Raw genomic sequence first — 20,848 nt, 5'->3', positions numbered from 1 at the left:
ACAGCGTTTCGCGATGGACGCTTACTAGCTACAGTAAGTCGTGGGCCGGTTGATCTTGGCGCAGGGTGTCCCAACACGCCAGCGCCCCAACGTGCCAATCGTGCCATCCTCTCTCGCCTCTCTCGACCCTCAAGATACTCGCATGTTTAAGGTACTTCCGTGCTTGCTTACATAGCAGTAACATAGGTACTTACTTACTTACTTACTTCGTAAGTATTGTAGAGTATACATACACAGTGTATTACAGTGTGTGTACTAATTGGGCCGCTGCGATTCGTCGCTGAGTTAGCCCCGCCGCAATCGCAACGTGGGGTAGTGGCCAGACTACTGTAAGGACAACCAAAGCTAACTACATATGTACCAAGTAATTACCTAAAGTAACTTCCTACCTACAAAGTACCTACAGTACTGTAGTATATATACCTAAGTAGTATGTAGGTATCTGCCGGCCGGTGAAAGCCGCCGTCGCCCGCACTCGTCCGCACCTTCTCTCTAATACCTACATACTTGCATCACGCATCATCTCCACCCCTCCGCACCGTCCGCATCCCACTGTGAGTACATCTGCGGCTGGCAAAGAAAGGCGAATCTTCCGTTTCATCATTTCATCGTTCCACATCGCTTAAACAATTCAGTAGAACTGACTAAGCCATGTTTGAGGTATGCACCTACACTATTCCAGTCTCTTGTCATTCGACATTCGCGGCTCTTCTTCCAGATAAGGTACTCGAGACTCAGGCACCATATTCAGAAATATCCCTACCAAAATTGACAAGAACATATACCCATATGCAAGAACCACAGGCTCTTTGAGGAGTCATCGACCACGTAAACTGTGCCCGTCGACCGTGGTTTTCAGTTTTGAGACTCATCGAGGGACATAAGAGTGTGGGTTCTCATCAAGATGTTGGACATATTATTATCTGGTGCATGGTGTACCTATCTTATAGACGCTGTCTGTTACACAGCTTCTAGTACAATACTTCTGGCAGGGCGCCTGTAGGAGATAAATTGTACAACTTAACAGCTTCTTGACCTCATGGTGGAACCTACTTAATGAGAAGCGACCTCACTTCCCTTTCAGGCGGTTCAGAAGCGTTACCTGGATCGGAGACTATGGATTGTTATGAAGGCTCGCAGAATAATGTTATAAATAATATGGATTCGAGGTGCCATTTGGGATCGGGGCGAGTAGCACAAAACAGTTTAGATAAACTCTAGCTCTGGGTATATCCAAGGAGTACTATTGCTATAATGAATATGCAATCCTGTTAGTGGCAACACATTTATTTAGCCTCTAAAACATTGAGACTATAATCAGTTAAGCCCTTCTTTACCCCCTATGCGATGGCTTACGCTCTGGAAGTATGTAAAGTTATAAAGTTTAAAGCCGAACAGGTTTAATAAGAATATACACATGAATAGTTTCCAACGTGATCATAAGTACATGGCCATATTATTTCAGATTGTTTCACATAAACCTTGGGCATTTCGATAAGTGAGTCCCAGCCTACTGAAATTACTCGAATTGGTAAATGAACCCGAATGGGCTGAAGCCTTTGTACCCCGACGGGTTGTAATGTGAATCTGAACGACACTTCTCAAATGAGACCAAGACTGGATAGAAAGGAAGTTGCCGCAACGAGGCCCCGGTGCTACCCAAAGCACCAGGAGAGACAACCCTTCCAGTTAGCTGAAAAGGGGAAATGAAAAGTAGACCTCGGCACGTCGACGTGACGGGTTCCTTTATGCAACCGACGCCTTGACCTCCAGAGAATTCGCTGTCCAATGATGAGCTGATAATCGGCGTCGGTTGATTTGTGTAGCGTAACCGTCACCGCGGATAATATCCTTCGCTTCCACGCATTGCATACAAGCTGCGCTTGCCTACCCAGGTAGATGACACGAGGGTGCCCACAGCTGGCGGGACGAGAACCGGCATGGGATGGGGTCGCGGGGTAAATGCAAACAAGTGCCGGGGACCCCACGACATCTTGGACTGCCGATCCAATAGATTCACGACACTCCTATAGAAAATTCGATACGCCCCTGGCGGAACCATGTGCTGTGACTTGCCCGTACTTTTGCCTGAAAAGATAACTCTACGTTCCAATATCTACCATAATATCACCACCAGCTAGCTACAAGCAAGCTCTCAGGATGAATTCAGCTTATGTATTTAGACCAGCGCCCGCAGAACGGACACTTTAGAGCAATCGTTTTCATAATACACCTTCTCTTTACTATGAATGGACAGTGCGATAGCAAGAAACTAGCATGGCGAATACTTTGAGTGAACAGGGTTCCAATAACCCAACCCTTCATCTTGTTCACAGGTGATTCCTGTCCTGCGTGATAACACCGACCTGGGTTGTGTTCGTTAACGGATTGTTACAGTCATGCCCACGAAGGAGAAATCCCCGGCACAGTCAACGTCAAAGCAGTTGGTCAGTAGTACTCGTGAAAGAAAGTATCAATTTCTCTTCCAGCTCGCTAATGCGCCACTAGAGGGAGATGACACTGGCTATGGCCAAGCACTATTCCCCGTGCCAGCTGAGGACCCCAATGATCCTCTCCAATGGTCCAAGGGCCAGAAGACTATGATTCTGATAATCGTCTGCATCTATTCTTTCCTCGGTAATTCTGCGCTGCTGGGCGTCGGCCCCTACATTACGCTGTGGTCTGAAACATTCAACGTATCACAGGCAGAGGCCTCTACTCTGATTTCTTACCCCAATCTAGCCTACGGGCTTACAGCCTGGTTGCTGGTACCGCTTTATCTGAGATTTGGAAGAAGGCCCGTCATGTTAGGATCGCTGCTAGCCGTAAGTAGTTGCTGATCCCCTACCAATGCCACCGAGAAATGCTTACATCTTCTTCGCGCAGTTTATTGCAGGCCTTGCGGGCTGTTCACGAGCAACGAGCTTCAATGGGCTCCTGGCGGCTAGGATTATACACTGCCTCGGTGCTGGTGTATGTGAAGCCTTGCCGGTCCAGCTTGTCAACGACATATTCTTTCTACATGAACGCGGGAACCAACTTGGATATTACACGTGTAATGGCAACACTCCTTTGATCGATCGCGGTCCCGTGACTAATCGGCGTACTTTTAGTTGCACTGTGCCTTGCGGCACTTGCCACACTTCCGGCAGCCTATATGCTCCCCACGAAGTATTCATGGAGACTTTTCTTCTACGTCATCCTGGCTTTCGCCATCGCACTCTTTATATTGGCCTTCTTTTTCGTTGAGGAGACATCATACCAGAGGGAAAACCTGGCTGATACGGGTATGGCGAATGAAGACCACGACTCGGCAAACGCAGCTTCAAGCCAAGAGAAACCTGAATCGTTCGCCGTCGAGCAAGCGACTATCGTCCCTAAGCGTAAATCGTTCCTCTCCACCCTCAGTCCACGAGGACGTGTAGATAGAACGGTACCCTTCTTTACTTTGCTCTGGAGATCGATGACCTACATCCTCGTCCCCCAGGTGCTATGGGTAATCACGTCCTTCGGCATCATCATCGGTTTGGGTGGTTTGTCTTTCAACTTCATCTTCCCGATCAAGATCACAGAGCCACCTTATAATTGGCCCGCGGTAAGCCTCACTTGCGCTCGCATATCCGAATTCTTACTGATTTTCCGCTGTAATAGTCGATATCTGGAATTCATTCCGTCGGCGGCGTGTTGGGATTCCTGCTCGCCGTTCCCTTCACACCTACATCAGACATACTGGCAGCATACCTCACGCGCCGCAACAATGGCATCCGAGAAGCAGAGATGCGATTGGGCGTCATGCTCCCGGCAATGATCGTTGGACCCGTCGGGTTGGTTGTCTACGGTCTAACTGCTCAGTTAAACTTGCACTGGATAGGATACTTTCTCGGTGCTGGTATGGCGTCTTGGTGTGGCTTCTTCTACTACAGTTTCACCTTAGCCTATGCTGTGGACTCGTATTACCAGAATACCTCAGAGATGCTCATGGCTATCAACGTTGGCAAGCAGCTCGTCAGTTTGGGACTGGGGTTCAAGGTATTGGATTGGATCACGCAGAGCAGTTACGCTGCTGTGATATCTGCTGGCTTCGGTTCGATACTACTCGCCAACAACATGTTTCTCATCGTGTTCATGATTTGGGGGAAACGCATTCGGCGGTTTATGTCGACGTCTTGGCTGGCTAAGTTACATGGTCGATCAACTGGCACTAGGTAAGATGCCTACTAAATTTGTAAGGGCCGATATGGCTCTTAATTGCATATCTGGTGCTCCGAGGCCCTCACAAATTTAGTAGGCATCTTACCCAGATCGTCTGAATCCTGGTTATGATAACATGATTGACCTCCACTACATCTCTGCCCGGTGATCATACAGAGTGAAGGCGAGCAGCTAAGTCGTATAATTGACAACCTTTTGGTTTTCGTAATGCCGTTGTATACTACTGTCACATCTGTTCGTCGCAAAGGCCCCTGCGAGAGACCAAGACTCATTGTTTAGCTCAGTGTCATCGCCCGGTATGAGCCTATGTCTTGGAAAAAAGCCGACTCTTTTTCCAATCTGTATCTTCACTCGGTGGTTTGGTGGACAAGCTGCATGTATAATGAATACGCACAACCGCCACGCATATTTTAGGTCAATATACAGGATCAGAGCTTGATGTTCATTGTATAACTGGCCCCACTGCAGTGATATCCTGCATGCCGACTTCCTTTATTGTTCAAAACGTGCAGCAGAACAATCCACCAAGATAGTCTGAAAGCCAGTGAGTCTGCTACATCCCGATTTGAATGCATGTCAAAGATAGGGTTTAACTGCGAAGGCAACTCACATACATCAATGGAATTCCTTTAAAAAAAACCACACCCGCGGTCTTTGTGCGTCGCATCGGATTGTAACGCCTCTGGGAGGAAAAAAATATGGGAACCTAGCCTACCGTCATGTATATATAGACACAGCACGCTGAGATCGTGTCTTCACCACGAACGCGAAACCAGATTCATCTCTGCAGATGCCGGAAACACAAACAATCAGCCCGGCAGCCGCAATCGTGGTGTAAGACTGTGACCAGCTGGATACCACTCTATCGGATATTCACACACAACTGCACAAATGGAGTCGAAAGACCAAGGTAGTGGTGCTCATGACACGGTCGATGGCAAAGCAAAAGATGGCAGAACTCCTCTCAAGCAACTCCCAAAGGCACGGTCTAATCCACCACCAAGTACACCACTGCGAAGGAGAAGAAAGCGAATCGGGGGCAAGCGGACGGTCAGAAGCTGCTCATCGTGCCGTGCTGCCCACGTGAGATGCGTAGCAGATCGATACGGTGTCCCATGTGAGAGATGCGCAAAGAAGTCTTGGATGGACGTAAGTTTTCTCACACCCTATAATAATACTCGCGTACTTGTGTTAGAAACTTAGTTAAGGATTCGTACAAGATGATGAGAGCTGACACGAAGGAAGTGCACCCTCATGCAGAAACCAGAAGAGAAGGCGCCGGCAAAGAACGGGCCTGCAAATGAACCTGATATCATCCAAACTGGCTCAACGGATACCGATGAATTGAAGAGACTTGCTTGCGACACACTGGTGCTGATGGCAGACAAGGAAAAATCCCAGTCGCCATAGGCGAATAGCTGACACCGGAGTTGAGAACTCAAATCAAGACTGGAAACCAGCACACCAACTTAGCCAATATCTGTGTCTGGACGGCGAGCGATGTGAGCACAATTGAGATCAACTCAACACAACAGAGGTGGTTAGTCTAGAAATAATGTACGGATGAATCCAGAAAAAAAAAGCTACTACGAATGAGGCCCAAAGGACCAAAAAGCTTTATTTCTTTTCCAACTTCGCTCTGGGAATTAGGCGGTTTTATTTTCGATGGTCATTGATGCATCAAGACAAGCCTTCTCTAGGAGCGTATGTTTTGTATGTTCCATCATCCGGGAATGGAACTGAGAGTTTCGGACACAATATCTCGAGGATGGTATCTGATATGATGGGATATGGCGTTATGTTTCACGGGAAGGGGAAGATTACAAATGTCGTTGATGTGCGAAACCACATTCTCACGGGAACAACCACAGGATGAGGCATACCATACGCGAGGTCAACCAGACGTGCATCTCACTTACATGTTTTCTCCATAACGAATTGATTATTCTTCCACACTAAACCACCAGTGCCATTGCAAGGAGGCTAGTAACAATGCCGGTTTACTGACAAGGCTGCCCATGAAAGGCCAAGTGAAGATTCCAAGTAAACTCAACTTTGAATATAGAGCCGTCTCTAATGAACCTTGTATGAATGCGGAGTCGGAGCGGAATTCCGCGTTGTGTCTTCACAATGTGTCCGGTGGATCCGGCGGTGAATATTCATCACGGTATAAGAGTGTCAGGGGACGGAACAACTCATGAATTTCAAGCTATCCCCCATCTTAAAATCGGACGATATATTGGGGAGAGATTACAAATGTCAGTTGATTTATAATGCGTCCTTACCCGATGGCTGGACGGGATAGGGCGCAATAGGCTGCAACACACCTCGTCGCAACCTCAGAGCTTGGTGACGTGCTTGCGGGGAACCGACACGGCCGAGTCGTCCAACTGGACGTGCAGGCCAATCGGCAGGGTTAACTGCGAGATCACTGATAAACAGCCAATATATTGAGTATATATAAGTGCAGATAATTGTACATTTGGAGCAAACGAACTTTTCTCATATCATACTAGTAATCCTCAGGCCTTATCCCATACTCAACAGTTCACAGACTAGGATTGATACAATCTCCAATTCTTAAAAGTACTAAGATCGCAATGGCATCCGCGGACGTTCAAGCACCAACAGGCAGTCTCCCGGCTTACTTCGTCGAGGGTTTACACGCCGCATCGGGGTCTGCATCCCCGAGTGAGGTGGAAACCGGTAAGCTAGCCCTTGGACCAATATCCTCCCCACCCAAGCCGTCACGGGCACGAGCACAAGAGTGCCTATTGAGCTAGTGTCCATTTCCCCTGAAAGAGTATCAGCTGACACTACCCAAACGTAGTATTGAACTTCTTCAAGGACAACGAGGACGGTTCACCCCCGGAACCTACCTACGTAGACAAGCCCCAGACATATCAGAGGCCCGCTGCACCTCACACCGTCAAGATCACTAACATAGCCGGGCGAGAGGCGGAGTTTACGCTTGACAAGCAGGGCTTCCAGATCCATCGTCATGTTGCACAAGAGAAGGACTTCGCAGACGACGAGCATATCAAGGCCGTGTACTATCCGGAGACGGAACAGTTGCTCAAGGACGTGTGAGTGCATGAACTGGAGATCTCTTGGAAATTCATTCGTACTAATGTCCTTATTAGCACGGGGGCCTCCAAGATCTTCATCTTCGATCACACAATCCGTCGCCAGTCGACAGATAGCCGGGAGAAAAAGGATAACAACATTAATCTGCGCGGACCAGTGAACCGTGTACATATCGACCAGTCGTACGAGGCCTCGTTATCCCGCGTGCCGCACCACCTCCCCGCCGAGGAGGCAGTGGAGCTTCTGAAGGGCCGCGTCCAGATCATCAATGTATGGCGACCTATCAAAACGGTAGAGCGGGACCCCCTAGCTGTGGCCGACGCGCACAGCGTGAGCGAGGAGGAGCTTGTACCTATCGGTTTGATCTACCCTAACCGCAAGGGCGAGACACTTGGGGTACGATATGCGCCTACACAACGCTGGTTTTATAAGAAGGGATTAACTCCCCAGGAGGTGCTCCTGATCAAATGCTTCGACAGCAAGACGGACGGCCGCGCCCGGCGCATTCCTCACACAGCATTCTCTGACCCGAGTTCTAAGCCTGACGCCCCCTCTCGTGAGAGTATTGAGGTTCGCTGCCTGGTCTTCCACCCGGAGGACCGGGATTAGATAAACTAGGTTAATCATCATTCCTGGAAGTTTATTAGGGAAAGCGGAGCGACGTGAAGGCCGGACGAGTAGAATGAGCGTTGAAGGGAATAGCTGTAAGGTAGATTGTTCTAACAATGTAAACCAGGTAGTTCGAATTAGATATATGCATCAACGCCGTCTAGTGCTCTCATAGTGCGCAATGAAATATTTTTGACACCAGCCCGCAACCAGAACTACGCGGCACTTAGTTGTACAGTGTCCATGATATCTAAACCGTTGAAACCTTCTTCGACCTTCCAAGCGGAACCACTTTCCGGCTTGTTTAAGAATTCGCAGGCGTGTCCGACGACCAAAAGACCAGGGGGTCGGCTGCCCTCTTGTTCGATCGCCTCAACGACCTTATCTAATGTAGTCCGAATCACTCTTTGGTCCGGACAGCTTGCCCGCTCGATAACAGCACACGGTGTGCTCCGGGGCCACAGTGGTCTGAGGCTTGATGGTGGGCTAATATGCGATTGAACGCCCGGCGAACTAGCTTCGTTTTCACATGTCGGGTCTTCTGTCTTCGGGTATTCAGTGAGTTCTCCAACGAGCCCTGCTATGCGGTGTAAGGCCATGAGGAATACGACTGTGCGGGTTGGCGTGTACTCGGGTGGGACGGGCGGTTTCCCCTTCTTGCCGGTACCAGTGCAGATGAGAACCTGATCGGCAACATCTCGCTGCGTGGAGGGAATATTGGCGAACAGAGGCGCCGAAAGAGCGGAAGTAACCCCGGGCAAAACAACTACCTTATCACCCATACCATGGTTGCGAAAATATTCTACCTCTTCGCCTCCCCGTCCATAAATGTATGGATCGCCTTGCTTCAACCGTAGAACTGTCTTACCTTCTCGGACACCGGCTATAGCCATCTCCTGGAGCTCATTCTGAGCGGCGTCGGCATTACCAGGAAATTTGCGCGCAATCTGGACGGGCGTCCTCCGAGGTATCAGGTCCATGACACCGGCAGGAACGAGCTTGTCTGCTAAGATGAGATCGGCGCTTTGTATGGCTTTGTGAGTGGCCCGAGTCAACAGATCTGGGTGTCCAGGACCTGAACCGGCAAGGATGATTCGGCCTTTGCTTTGGACTTGATTTGTTGATGAAGGCTTGCCGATCGGTTCAGGCAAGCGGACGGTGTCGTACGACTGTAGTATAGCAGATACATCGTCATTGGTGATTGCGGCCAGCCGCTTCAGTGGCCAGTATTCGCAAACCTGGCTCAACCACCGCATGCGCCTGTTCTTGGCGGCATCGAGGTCGGCCTCGATTACTAGGCTATTGAATGTTGCGGGCTGGTCGACTGAGTCATCGCTCTCACCACTGTTGGTTTGGGCTAGATGTAGCAGGTGATCTTCTTCCTGTATTCGATTGCGAACGTCACCTAGCCTGAGACAAGCACTCCCAAGGTTCTGAGGGAGCAATGCGGCAATCTCGCGGCGTATTCTGGACGCTAGCTTGCAACCGCGGCCATTTGTGGTAACGCCGATTTGGAGAGGACCGTCGGTGTAGGTGGAGAGGAGCGAAAAGGAACAGAGGTGGGGTGCGTCGACAACGTTAATGGGGATACGATTCCGCTTGCAGAGGGAGGATATGTGAGCGGCTTACTTTCTGGGTTAGTATCAAAGACACCTTGTGAGTAGCACGAGGGCACAAATAGCATACCGAGATCATTATCTCTCGAGCCGGTAGTGACGAAGACGGCGTCTACCACGTGGCCGATGTCACCCCTTCCTAGCGTAAAGAGGTGAGTCTCTCGGAAGGCCTCCTGCACCCACTTGACCTCGCCATCGTCTACTCTTTGCTTAAGAGCGTAATGAAACTCAGTGGCCGCAGGCGCAAGGAGTATGGGCGATGCACCAGCGGCTAGCGACTGACCGCACCGAGCAGCAGCCAAGGAGTTGGAGCCAACGATCAAATGAATATGTGATTCTGCGTTTGTGGCAGTAAGCAGGGAGATACGGGGCGCCATTTCGAGGGCGACTTGGAAAGGGAGGGGAATTAAGAGAGCATATACCACGCCTAACTAATTAATATTTATGATTATAGTAGACTAGAGGTTGCCAAGATTGGTCATCAACTGTAAGTGAAAGTGAGTAGGATCGTGGCCGACGACTGCTTTCCTTTCCTGAAAGCTAAACGAATTGGGGGGAAAAAGAAAGAGTTGACCAGTCGAAGGCGATGTTGGCCATGCCGGAGTGAATAAATACATATATCGTGGAGCGTCTTGTGTAACAACATGGCATGTGTCGCGGGGGCACACTACAGAGGAAGACGCGCGAAGTGGGATGCCGTCGATGGTGGGATGAGGGCCTGCGATGTCGCATGTCCGCCGAGCCGGCCGACTAGAAAAAAAATTATGTGGAGATGCCGGCTATCTTTCCCTGTCGTCTGGGCTTATCGAGCCAACCACCAGACGCGGCTTACAAAAATGCACATCCCCGCGGGCTGGTGGCGGAGATGCGAGTACTGAGTCGTGCCATCGACGAGTTCTAGATTTCTCACAAAGCAGTCAACCGACAGCAATCTACCTATCTAGCCGAAGCGCCATGAGGCCTGCAGTAGAAGAACAGTATATACTGATGTATCATGGGTACTGATACTATGGACAATTTGGCTTTTAGAGGGAACTATCTGCTGGGAGGTAAGGGATGTCATTAGATATCAAAAAAGGGCGATGAATCCTGTGCACTTGGTTCTGCGACTGCTGTCAAGTACTGTCACCGCTAGGTACCTGGTTCATGAATTATGTCGTATATCATTTCTTCATAGCAGTTAGACCTAGATACCGCCGGTAATACATAACCGTTAAACAGAAGCCGGATTATTCTGGTCGAATACACTTTTGTACAGATGTTGATACAGATATCCCGCTGTTACATGTTACGTTTCCAAGTCGAGTTCTTTCATGAGATTGGTGCGTTTGCCCTTCCTGCTACCTTTGGTTCGTCTCTCGGTAAGAGACGATTTGGCTGCTTCAGACGCGCGGAAGATACCACCGGCATCAGCATCGAGCGTAATAACCCGCGTCTTGCCAGCTCGTGCTGCATGTTGAGCCCTCATACCACCATCGTTGGGGACGACCCCGCCCTTTCCAAGCCGGACCGGCCTTGTCACGCGGGTTTTCGCCCCTAGAGCCCAGAGATCACCCCATTTCGCTTTGCGCGCATCTCGGTACGCTTGCTTGCTGAAGCTCTTAGGCACCGTCCACCGTTCTAGTGTGCCGGCTGGCGTGCACACGTCTAATGTCACATGTCCTTGTCGCTTGATCGGCGGTAGGATAGTCCGGGGTAGTGACAGCGGGTCGGGAGTGTCCGGTGAATTTTCATATCCACCGAATGCGCTGTTCGTGGCATCGGCTCCCTGGACAGGCAATGTGACGGCCTTGGCACCGGGCAACGTGCCACGCTGAACCGCGACAAAACTAAAATCTATGTCTTCATGATTTCTGTGAGCCGCGCCCAGCACCTTCTGTAAGAACGGTGGCCGGATGAAGCGTTGGCTGAAGTGGCAGAAATCCTTTCGACCGGGTGTTAGCCCAGGCGTGAGATACATAGGGCACGCTTTGTGGTTAGTGCAGGGTGCTATGATCATTCCTGGTTCCCGCTCTCGTCTGATTTCGAGTTCGATGGGCTCGGGTCGCGGATCTGAAGTGGGCGACACGATAAACTCGTCCAGCAGACGAGCCCGCACGTCACCAACGGCCTCAAAGCCCCGGGGATGACCTTTCTCTAGAAATATGAGAATACCACCCTCGGGCGAAAGCATTTCCCAAAGGTTATCTAACATTGCCTTCCGCCTAAAGCCTTCCTTGATGGGCATCATTTGGTGAGATGCGATGATGACGTCAAATTGTTTCCTTGGTAACGAAGCTTCACCCCCATCTAACTTGTTAGGATGATCACCTGAATGTAAATAGTCTGGTAATCGAGGGAGAAATGTGGTGTTATGGAGGAATCGTGAAATACGCTGTCGCAGTTGCTCTGAGCCCACAACAGCTGTCTTCTTGCCCAGTGGCCTTTTCGCCTCCATGCTGCCTTTCTCATAGGTTGTATCCCACTCAGCTTGTAGAACCCGTTCCCAAGCAGCTAAGCCAGCCCCGCCAGCACCAACATCAAGCACTCGCGGTCCTTCACCATTGCCTCGCGACATGAGTTGCGTCATCCAATCAGATCCAAGTCGTTTTCGAACCTCGACCAAGATGCTCATCACCGACGAATACATGCCAGGCAGCAGGGTTGCAATGAAAGCATCTGCCTCGATTTCTGACATCTTATGGTGACCAGCAGCGATAGGAACCGGCTTCTGTTCGGCGTTTCGCTTCGATGGCGGCGTGGCTACAGAAAATGGAAGCCCAGGACCACCAAAAGCCTTTTCTGCGGTTTCTTTGATATGTTTGATATCAGTTCGATCCAGTAGTTTAGTAATGGGTGTAACGAAATCAGCCTTTGGGAGGTGTAGAGTACTTGGATTGGTCCTCCAATGACCAGCCTGAGAAAATTCGTGAACACGGTCGGTTGGCTCCCTAAATGTCGCGTCGGGCTCCCCTTCATCTTCATCCTCTATCTCTTCCTCGTCTTCCTCTTCTTCTCTTTGTTCTTCTTCCTCAATCTCTTCTCTGGATGGTCGTAGGGAAGCGGCTTCAAAGTCCTTTTGCAGCTTTAACAGAGCATTAAATTCGCGTTGGTTTTTTGCAACGGCGTTGATATAGGTAAATCCGGCTTCAGATGGAAGTTCTTGCAGCGAAATGTCTCCAGGAGTAGAATTAGTCATCATGCTGCCATCCTCGGTCGATAGCGATGCAGGGTGCGAAGGAGAAATCTCGTCGGTCTCATAGACAACCTCCTCAAATTGACCGTCTTCTGTCTCTCGTAGTAAGATTTTGTCGGAGGATTCGTAGGCATATTCGTCTTGTACAGAATCGGCCTGTACAGGCATTCCCACATCATCAGGTTGCGTCTCGCGAAGGGGTGGGCCGTAAAGTCTTTCATAAAGCTTGTACTCTTGATCATTGAGGTATCCCTTTGGTAAAGTGTCTCCAAAAGTATGCCTTGTCTGTCGGACCATCAGCTCAATATCGTAGTCGGATATTGGAGGGTTGGTCTCGGGTAGGGCAGTCGGTTGAGCTTCAGGTCTGGCCCCGGGCTTTACATCTTGATATGTAGACGCTGTGGTTGAAAAACATCTCGCGGTGGCACGACGAGATCTCTGTGCTATCGGATGCAATGCAGATCGATGTCGTGGAGGGGCGATCGCATCTGGCTGCGCATGAGCGAAAGCATTGTCGAGGAGGTTCAAGAGCTGTCGTCTATAGTGGGGACACGACGGCCTCTGGCGTCTCGCAACCGGTAGCATCGTGAGAATTGTGTCGGTGATGGCGTGTTTCATTCAGAACACAGGATGCGAAATCGAAGTTGATTGATTCGCCGCCGGCGGCATCATTTTTACCGTTTTTAACATTGCCTTTTCTGGGCCTAGTTCGTGCAGGAACTGACAGGGGTGAATGGAGCTAGGAGACTAAGAGATTCCACCAGTTCGCAATGGTACCGTCCACAGTACCAACGTCCATTTCAGAATCGTGTAACCAGGCTACCTACTATCGTAGGAACCACAGCCGTAGCCGTGCGTTTAACTAAGAACTCGAGCCGGCGAGGTATAGCTATTTGAGTGTCGTCAGCTGCATAGCTTCAGGACCCGTCTCATGTATGTTGAATGCGAGGTCTAAAGTCCGCAGAGGCTTGTACTGGCCTGTAAAGTAGCCGTCGGCCGTATAAATGAAGCCCCTCATCAATTACCGCTTTCTTAACACCTAGGTACTTATTGTTTTTCTATCTACTTTATTCTACTCGGTAAAATCAGTCTCTCGGCTACGGCTATTTCTGTCATAATGAACAAAAGTCTAGAATAAAACCCAGAAGAACTCGAGGTCATCCAAATAAGAGTGACTTTTGCCCATATGGCCACCGATTGCCATAAAAGCTCTCATGCCAGTAACCTCCTTTGCACCTGATACTTCTATTCGATTGAACTTGACTGCAAGATCTAGATCAATTAAAAGCGAGGATAAACTTGAAATATTTAAAAAGTTAGCTAGTTACTTTATTTATTTATTTATTAAATTTTTTAAGTTTGTATGGGAAACCTGTGCACCCCTGCAGCTAGCTTACTAGTACATTCCTTCGCTTACATCGATATAAGTAAACGAATTCGATGTGAGAGCGCCACGAAAGCCACCTAAGAACAGCATTAACCGTAGAGAAGATTAGAAAAAATCAATCGATCCTAGCTGATCCAACGGCTCGAAATCGACGAATAGATGGTGAAGAGTAACTATATACAGTTTAAACTAGTATCTTGCCAACGTGGCGGCTGTTGGTAGGCGTTGCGAATATGGTCCGTATGTGTCTAGTAGGTATTCCTGGACATGTGGTGATGTAAGGGTGAAGTTATTTCCTCGGCCCTGATCCTCCAAGTAACATCACATCTGATAATCTCATGCATTCCGCGCTTGACCGAGTTTAAGCTGGGGTCGTAACATGGAACTCGGGTGTCGAGCAGCTCTTGCTAACATCGCCATGATCAGTATACAGCACGGTATACGATATGTAAGCCGCATATCTATATTCCGGACCGGTATGGTTACTTCGACCGATGATAGAGATCGGCCAGGTGTAGCCTCCCGACGAAACCAGAGGGTCCGCTATTAGTACACGGATTCTGCGGTCAGCAATGAACATCGATCTTGGCTCAACCAAGCAGGCAGCAGAGTGAGTACTAACGAATTCTAACGTAAGCCGAATCATACGAGTAGTCATCGACATACCTAAAAACTTGAGTTAGCAGCTGATAGCACCAGTGTACACGTATTGTAGTAATTAAAGCTCGCGCGTGACCCTTAAAATATGTCGTGGTCCGAAAAAGGGGTTTATTTTTATTTTTGCCAGATACACGCAACATAAAAGCAGAGAGATAAACGCTACAGGAAACAACATACTGCCCGGTCCAGGGATTGTAATAGGTGCCTGTGTAAAAGGGCGTGACCAATTGGCTTTGGATGATCAAGTTGAGCGGGCCGTCAGGGATGCCTGTCGGGTCCCATTTGATCTCCCAGTTGTCTCCGATGTTATAGAAGGTGTTTTCAGGTATCTCAACCCTAAGAGGGCAATCAGGGTACTGGTCTCGCTTGACGTCCATTGGATGGCTTTGCACGAGACCCGCCAGGAGGGCGGGAATTGCTAGAAGCTGGATCAGGGACTTGACCATCGTGATTGATTGAGTGGCTTGGCGGTAGGGAACAGAAATGGATGGTGTTGCTGAAAAGTTGAATAACTATACGGCCATTCGGCCATTTATATACCTAGTCGTTGGGCATGAGTTGCTGTTCACCAAAGCGCCCGCCAAGACGCAAGTCCTACGAAGTATGTTGCCAGGAGCTAGTGTACCAACCCAGCGAAGATCCGAGGATCCGATGCATGCGGGCGAGGTGAGCTTTCGAAGCGAGCTTCCGAGGCCACCATATGTTGGCCGCCCGTAGTATTACTATATTGTCTAAGTATCTTTTAGTAAACAACCTAGGTGGCCTCGAGCTTCCGATCTAGATAGCCTAAGCCCCTGAGAGGAGCCGGGGCCTAAGTGTACCCCGTCGTCGACGTGGTACAGGATTAAAATGCTTACGCAAAGCTTAAAAATCGCGATAGTGTACATGCTACCTAGTATTCCTATTATTTGGAGGTAGGTTACAAGACTGCCGTTCTGAATCTGACCAATTTGATATCGCTCGTGTCAACTGCGTGAAGCTCCTCCCGTATCCTGCCCGCGTGCCCCTGATACGATGCGAGGAAATACCAGAGGATCATGAGACTCGGTTCCTGTCAAGAGAAATGGAGGTGATACTTACTTGCATGCATGGCAGGAATTGTTGGTTGTATTCAGAGTAGTTCAAATCAAAAGGTATGGACCATAGGACGGGAGATCTGTCGTGTATATATACACCTTACTCATGGGCGTGGAGTGCACCAGCCTCTTTTATTTCAACACTTCCGTCGCAGCATCACACGAACTTACCAAGGGGCCGGCTCCGGATGTCCTATGCTAATATTCTGATACTTTTAAAACTCAGCTGCCACCAACTATGACTGGTAGGGCGTTTCCGCTCACGAGGTTGCGCTTGAGAACCAGGTCATCTGGGTATAGGCCTGACTCGAACTCCTTAATAAACCGCGATGTAATATCTGCCTGCTCGACTTCATTCTATATGGACAAGGCTAGATCTGTAATAGGTCCCACACTGGATGTGCAGTATATAGCTGCTACTACCTGGCAGGGCCTTTAACAGGCCTATAGCGCCCTACTAACGCCGTTTTCCCTATACTATCTATACCTTTTAAGGCTAAATCTACTATTTAATTTCTAACCTTTAATAACTTTTACAATCTATTAATTTAATCGCTTTTTTAATACTTTTATTACTTTTATTACCTATGCGGCCTTTTTTATTAATTATTACGATGTTTTTATTAATTATATTAAATTATATACCTCCTACGTCTTTTTTAACATTAAAAACCATTTTAAATATATTTAAAGGCGGTACTAAAGGTAGCTTACTATTTAATATAGTTAAAAAGGTTTAGATATTACTTTATAATTATATAACTATTTATAAATATAGCTTTATTCGTTATAATATTTCGAATTATAAAAATAATATACCGTATTATTATATAATTTAATATAACCGTTTAAGAACCTTCGAAAGTAAAACTATCGTTAATAAAAAGGTAGCATTTTTAAAAAAGGTAGGTTATTAATAGTATAAAACTTTAACCTCCTTTTAAATTAATATCTTTTATTAAATATTTTAACTTTATTTAATTAATAATACCTATAGCTATTTTATAAATAATTCTACTTATAATAATTATTTTAATTAAATTTTATAGGAAGATTAAAAAGACTTTATTTATAACCTTTATAATAATAATATTTAAATTAGTTAAATATTATATTCTTTTAAAAATACCTATTTAGGTATTATAGTTATATATAAAGATATATTTAACGTTATATATTAATAACGTTACTTTAATCTTAATAGGTTTACTTTAATTAAAACCTTCCTTAATAAGGTTTTTAATTATAAGGTATAAGGTATATTAGCTTTTTATAATAATAAAAAACTTTTAAACGGTATTAATTAATTTAATCTTTACTTTTAATTATATAAACTTATAATTAAATATTAGTAATAATAGCTTTAAATTATTAATATTAACTATATTTATTATATTAACTAGTTTAACCTTTTATTAATTATTATTAATAATATTATTAATATTAGTTAAATTATACCTTTAGCTTTTACTTTATTTATTATAAAGGATAAAAATAGCTTTAATTTCCTTATTATAAGTTTTATAAATCTTTTTAAAGGTTTAATTATTAATAAACACCCTTTTTTATTAATTATTATCTTTATTAATTATTAAGAATTATTTAAAGCTACTTTTGCTTTTTATTTTTTTAATGTTTAATAGTAGATTTATATTTTTTATATTAATAAAAATATTATATTATAAACCTAACGGAAATAGGTTAGCTTAAGGGTTATATTAAACAATAAAGGAAAAATTAATATAGATCCTTTAAACTACCTCCTTTTTTAACTAAATAATAACTTTATAAAGCTCCTTCATTTTAGCTTTTTTTTAATAATAATACTTAATATATATATTAGCTTTTTCCTTTATTAGATTTATATAATTTATTCCTATATTAAAGCTAAATTCAATAAAGCTTAATTATATATAATAATTAAATTCAGCTATAATTAATAAGCTTATATTTAATATATCCAATAGTAATATATATTAAGGAAAAGGGAATAAGTTAATTATTATACTTTATAATATTATAATTATAATATATAAATTATATTATTTATAAAATTTATCTATAACGTTTTAAAGTTTTTATTTTATTTAAAAGCTAAAACTAACCTTATTATATTAAATCTTACCTTTAAAAAGTTCGTTATATCTTAATATAGGAATATTTTTACTATACTTTTATAAAAACGTATTAAACTTTATTAAAAAACAATTAGCTATATTTAAATAAATAATATTATTATTATATATAGTTAAAAAGTATTTACTTTACTATAAATTAAATATTATAAGGTTTAATAATATATTATATAATTAAAATATTTACCTTCCCCCCCATTATTACCTTATAATTATAATATTAAAGGGTAATATAAACTTCTTTACTTTTATAATATTTTAAAAAAGATTAAATCTTATACTTAAAATAGTATTATTATAAGCATTAGTTATATTAAAGTTAACCCCTTTTAGCATTATTATAACCTTTAAAATATACTTTATTTAAAATTTAGCTATTATAATATATAGGATCCCTTTATTATCCTATATATTAAAAGACCTTATTTAATAATATTTACCCTTTAAAATACCTTTAAATTATTTACTATATATTTAAATTAATAAAGGGCTTTATAACTGTTAAACTTTAACTTTAATTATTTAAAATCTTTAAAAAAGGAATAATTAAAGTAAAAACTATATAAATAATTATAAAATGGAAGAAAAAAACGAATAACTATTAAAAGAATACGGGCCTAAACTAAAAAATATTAAAAAAGTAATAATAATAATAATAACCTTTTTACGGATATAATTCTAAATAATAATAATACTTTTAAAGCTATTATAATTTTAAATATAAACGATAAAACTAAGTTAATATAGTTTAAAATAGTTATAATAGGTTAGAAATAGGATCTTAAGGATATTTTAAATTAAGGTATTATAGAAGTAAATATTTAAATAAATAGCTAGTTTAAAAATAAAGCTATAATTTTAATCGTAACAGGTTTATATATAAATTGTACGTAAATTAATCTATTTAAAGATTTTCGAAGTTAAAGAAATATAAAACTTAGTAATTTTATCGAAGTTATACTTTTAGAATATATAGCTAAAAAAAGGAGCGGTTTAATAACCTATAACAACCTTATACCTTCCGACCCTTAATTTAGGTGCATTTTTTAATGTATACAATGTGTAAATGTCGTAGCCAGCTAAAGTGGGACTGTTAGCAGCTGTATACTGCATATCCAATGTAGGACCTATTACAGATCTAGCCTCGTCCTTCTATATTTGTTGGGTTAAATATATGGTGGTTACTAGTAACCGAAGGTTGCACAATGCATTCCTGTGTTTGATGATTCTTGTTGATTATTCTTGAGAAGGGTGTTAAGCTAGCTACGGCTACAGAGAGGTGTTCATCTACCATATGTGGTAGGTGGGGTAACTGCTCACGGATGCTATTACTGCTATTGCCATCAACAACATCATCATGAAGTGAGTTACTGTCCTATGTCACCATTCAGGGGATACCTAAGATGTGGCCTACATCAAGCCTTTTCTGCATAGACGAATCGCAGAACTTGACCATTCCGAACCAATCCCTGACACGCCCAAACGAGGACCCAATGTAGAACTGTTGCTGTATTGGATATGCACTTCACCATAAGTCTCTGTCCACCTTTTTTTACCCCAATTCTCACAGCAAATCCACTAGTGACGTAGTACCCGCTTAACTTAGGCCGGTTAATGCAAACTCTGATCAACCAGATGAATTCAAGGTCCAACGACCTGCCGGGCACACCAGCGCCTGCCGGCGGCGATACGGACAGCGGCCCGGGTACTATCCGGGCCCCAAAGAAACCGGTTGACCCCGCAGCCCCGAACGCGCTCCACCTAGCGTTGCTCGAAAACATTACTAGTAGTCCGTCACTGATTACTACCACCGACATCTTCTCGCCTTCACCACCGGCTGGGAAGGATGGGAATAACACCGTGAAAAACTACAATGGATCGAAACAACTGTGAGCTGAGGAACAAGGAGACTACGAGGAAACGCGCGGCAAGGGTACCGAAACGGCCCACACCGACAGTCGCGATCAAGTCACTTGTGCCCTCGAGAAAGACCGGAAGCTATACAAGGCAAAGACTAGACTATTCCAGGACTATGCCGATGTAATCGACAAGACCTTACAAAAGGCTGGCACAGAACTATACCCGTACGCAGTGGAATCCAGCAATTTCTTTGCTGGCTGCCTGAATAAATGGCTTGGGCGTGGCGGCCGCCTACCGGACTCGGCGGCGTGTCGGACAGGCGGAGGGCCCCAGAAACTGGCGTACGCAAAGGCTACTCGCGCCTCTGAATGCAACCCACCCCGTATGAATCAAGCAGAACCTACACCGAAGAAACTTTCTGACACAACTCGCCCATTAGCTGGGAAGACGAGAAAAGACCTTCGCGTATTTGTGCGCATGGACAACAGCCTTCTCGAGCCATTTGGAGTCAAGAGGTCAGACAATAGATCAGGTTTGCTTGCCTTGGTTGACGGTTAAGACAGGCTAGAACCATTTCAATATTTATTTCTCTCTGTAACGCATCTCCCACTTGACCTGGCCACCCAATTAACCTGGCCACATTTTTGACCTTCGTACGCACATAAAAAAAATCCCTCATTTCTCCACCAACAATCATAGAAACCCTTCGTAAAGAAAGCGACCTACAGCTTGCACTTTAAGCTATCGAACGAAACCTGAAATTATCCATCCGATACGTTACTACTATCTATAATATTCCTCGTACGATACTTACCTTTCGAACGAAAGGTTTTAAATTAATAAGCAAAATATTACCTTTAAAAGCTTAATTAATTCCGGATAAAGAATAATTAATTATATAATATATCCTTAATCTTATAATAAAATTATTTCCGCCTTTATATAGTTATATAAAAGATATAGCTAATTAATTAATAGTATTATAGGGTTAAAAGCTAATTAAAAAGAATTAAATATTAAACTTTATATAA

At 44.6% G+C, this 20,848-nt stretch overlaps 7 protein-coding genes across 7 annotated transcripts; 4 read left to right on the top strand and 3 right to left on the bottom strand.

The window, feature by feature from the left end:
* Positions 1-2,277: 2,277 nt before the first annotated feature.
* Positions 2,278-4,209, top strand: F5B22DRAFT_652777 (putative MFS transporter; the record flags this gene model as incomplete). The annotated part of the gene is made up of 6 exons (XM_047979665.1): positions 2,278-2,336; positions 2,398-2,447; positions 2,509-2,825; positions 2,887-3,055; positions 3,114-3,595; positions 3,652-4,209. The coding sequence occupies 6 exons, from the start codon at positions 2,278-2,280 to the stop codon at positions 4,207-4,209; spliced, it is 1,635 nt and encodes a 544-aa protein (XP_047824645.1).
* A 498-nt stretch (positions 4,210-4,707) lies between these two features.
* On the top strand, positions 4,708-5,755 carry F5B22DRAFT_58657 (uncharacterized protein). The gene is made up of 2 exons (XM_047973558.1): positions 4,708-5,361; positions 5,458-5,755. The coding sequence occupies exons 1-2, from the start codon at positions 5,104-5,106 to the stop codon at positions 5,620-5,622; spliced, it is 423 nt and encodes a 140-aa protein (XP_047824644.1). The 5' UTR covers positions 4,708-5,103; the 3' UTR covers positions 5,623-5,755.
* Positions 5,756-6,640: 885 nt separating this feature from the next.
* F5B22DRAFT_58623 (uncharacterized protein) lies at positions 6,641-8,016 on the top strand. Its single transcript, XM_047973540.1, has 3 exons — positions 6,641-6,918; positions 7,043-7,298; positions 7,356-8,016. The coding sequence occupies exons 1-3, from the start codon at positions 6,813-6,815 to the stop codon at positions 7,906-7,908; spliced, it is 915 nt and encodes a 304-aa protein (XP_047824643.1). The 5' UTR covers positions 6,641-6,812; the 3' UTR covers positions 7,909-8,016.
* Positions 8,017-8,026: 10 nt separating this feature from the next.
* F5B22DRAFT_58619 (tetrapyrrole methylase) lies at positions 8,027-10,356 on the bottom strand. The gene is made up of 2 exons (XM_047973539.1): positions 9,595-10,356; positions 8,027-9,532 (listed from the first exon to the last, which is right to left on the bottom strand). Exons 1-2 carry the CDS (start codon positions 9,899-9,901, stop codon positions 8,124-8,126), a joined length of 1,716 nt encoding a protein of 571 aa, XP_047824642.1. The 5' UTR covers positions 9,902-10,356; the 3' UTR covers positions 8,027-8,123.
* Positions 10,357-13,366, bottom strand: F5B22DRAFT_58618 (mitochondrial small ribosomal subunit Rsm22-domain-containing protein). Its single transcript, XM_047973536.1, has one exon. It carries the CDS (start codon positions 13,315-13,317, stop codon positions 10,813-10,815), a length of 2,505 nt encoding a protein of 834 aa, XP_047824641.1. The 5' UTR covers positions 13,318-13,366; the 3' UTR covers positions 10,357-10,812.
* A 907-nt stretch (positions 13,367-14,273) lies between these two features.
* F5B22DRAFT_58589 (uncharacterized protein) lies at positions 14,274-15,334 on the bottom strand. Its single transcript, XM_047973525.1, has 3 exons — positions 14,924-15,334; positions 14,709-14,752; positions 14,274-14,629 (listed from the first exon to the last, which is right to left on the bottom strand). Exons 1-3 carry the CDS (start codon positions 15,190-15,192, stop codon positions 14,448-14,450), a joined length of 495 nt encoding a protein of 164 aa, XP_047824640.1. The 5' UTR covers positions 15,193-15,334; the 3' UTR covers positions 14,274-14,447.
* A 4,258-nt stretch (positions 15,335-19,592) lies between these two features.
* Positions 19,593-20,375, top strand: F5B22DRAFT_652771 (uncharacterized protein; the record flags this gene model as incomplete). Its single annotated transcript, XM_047979664.1, has 2 exons — positions 19,593-19,846; positions 19,916-20,375. The coding sequence occupies 2 exons, from the start codon at positions 19,593-19,595 to the stop codon at positions 20,373-20,375; spliced, it is 714 nt and encodes a 237-aa protein (XP_047824639.1).
* Between the last annotated feature and the right edge of the window lie 473 nt (positions 20,376-20,848).

The sequence above is a fragment of the Xylaria bambusicola genome, assembly GCF_022495145.1.
Source record: "Xylaria bambusicola strain CBS 139988 unplaced genomic scaffold F5B22scaffold_113, whole genome shotgun sequence".
NCBI lineage: Eukaryota > Fungi > Ascomycota > Sordariomycetes > Xylariales > Xylariaceae > Xylaria > Xylaria bambusicola.
Note: the sequence above shows the minus strand (reverse complement) of the source record. Positions and strands in the feature narration are given on the sequence as shown.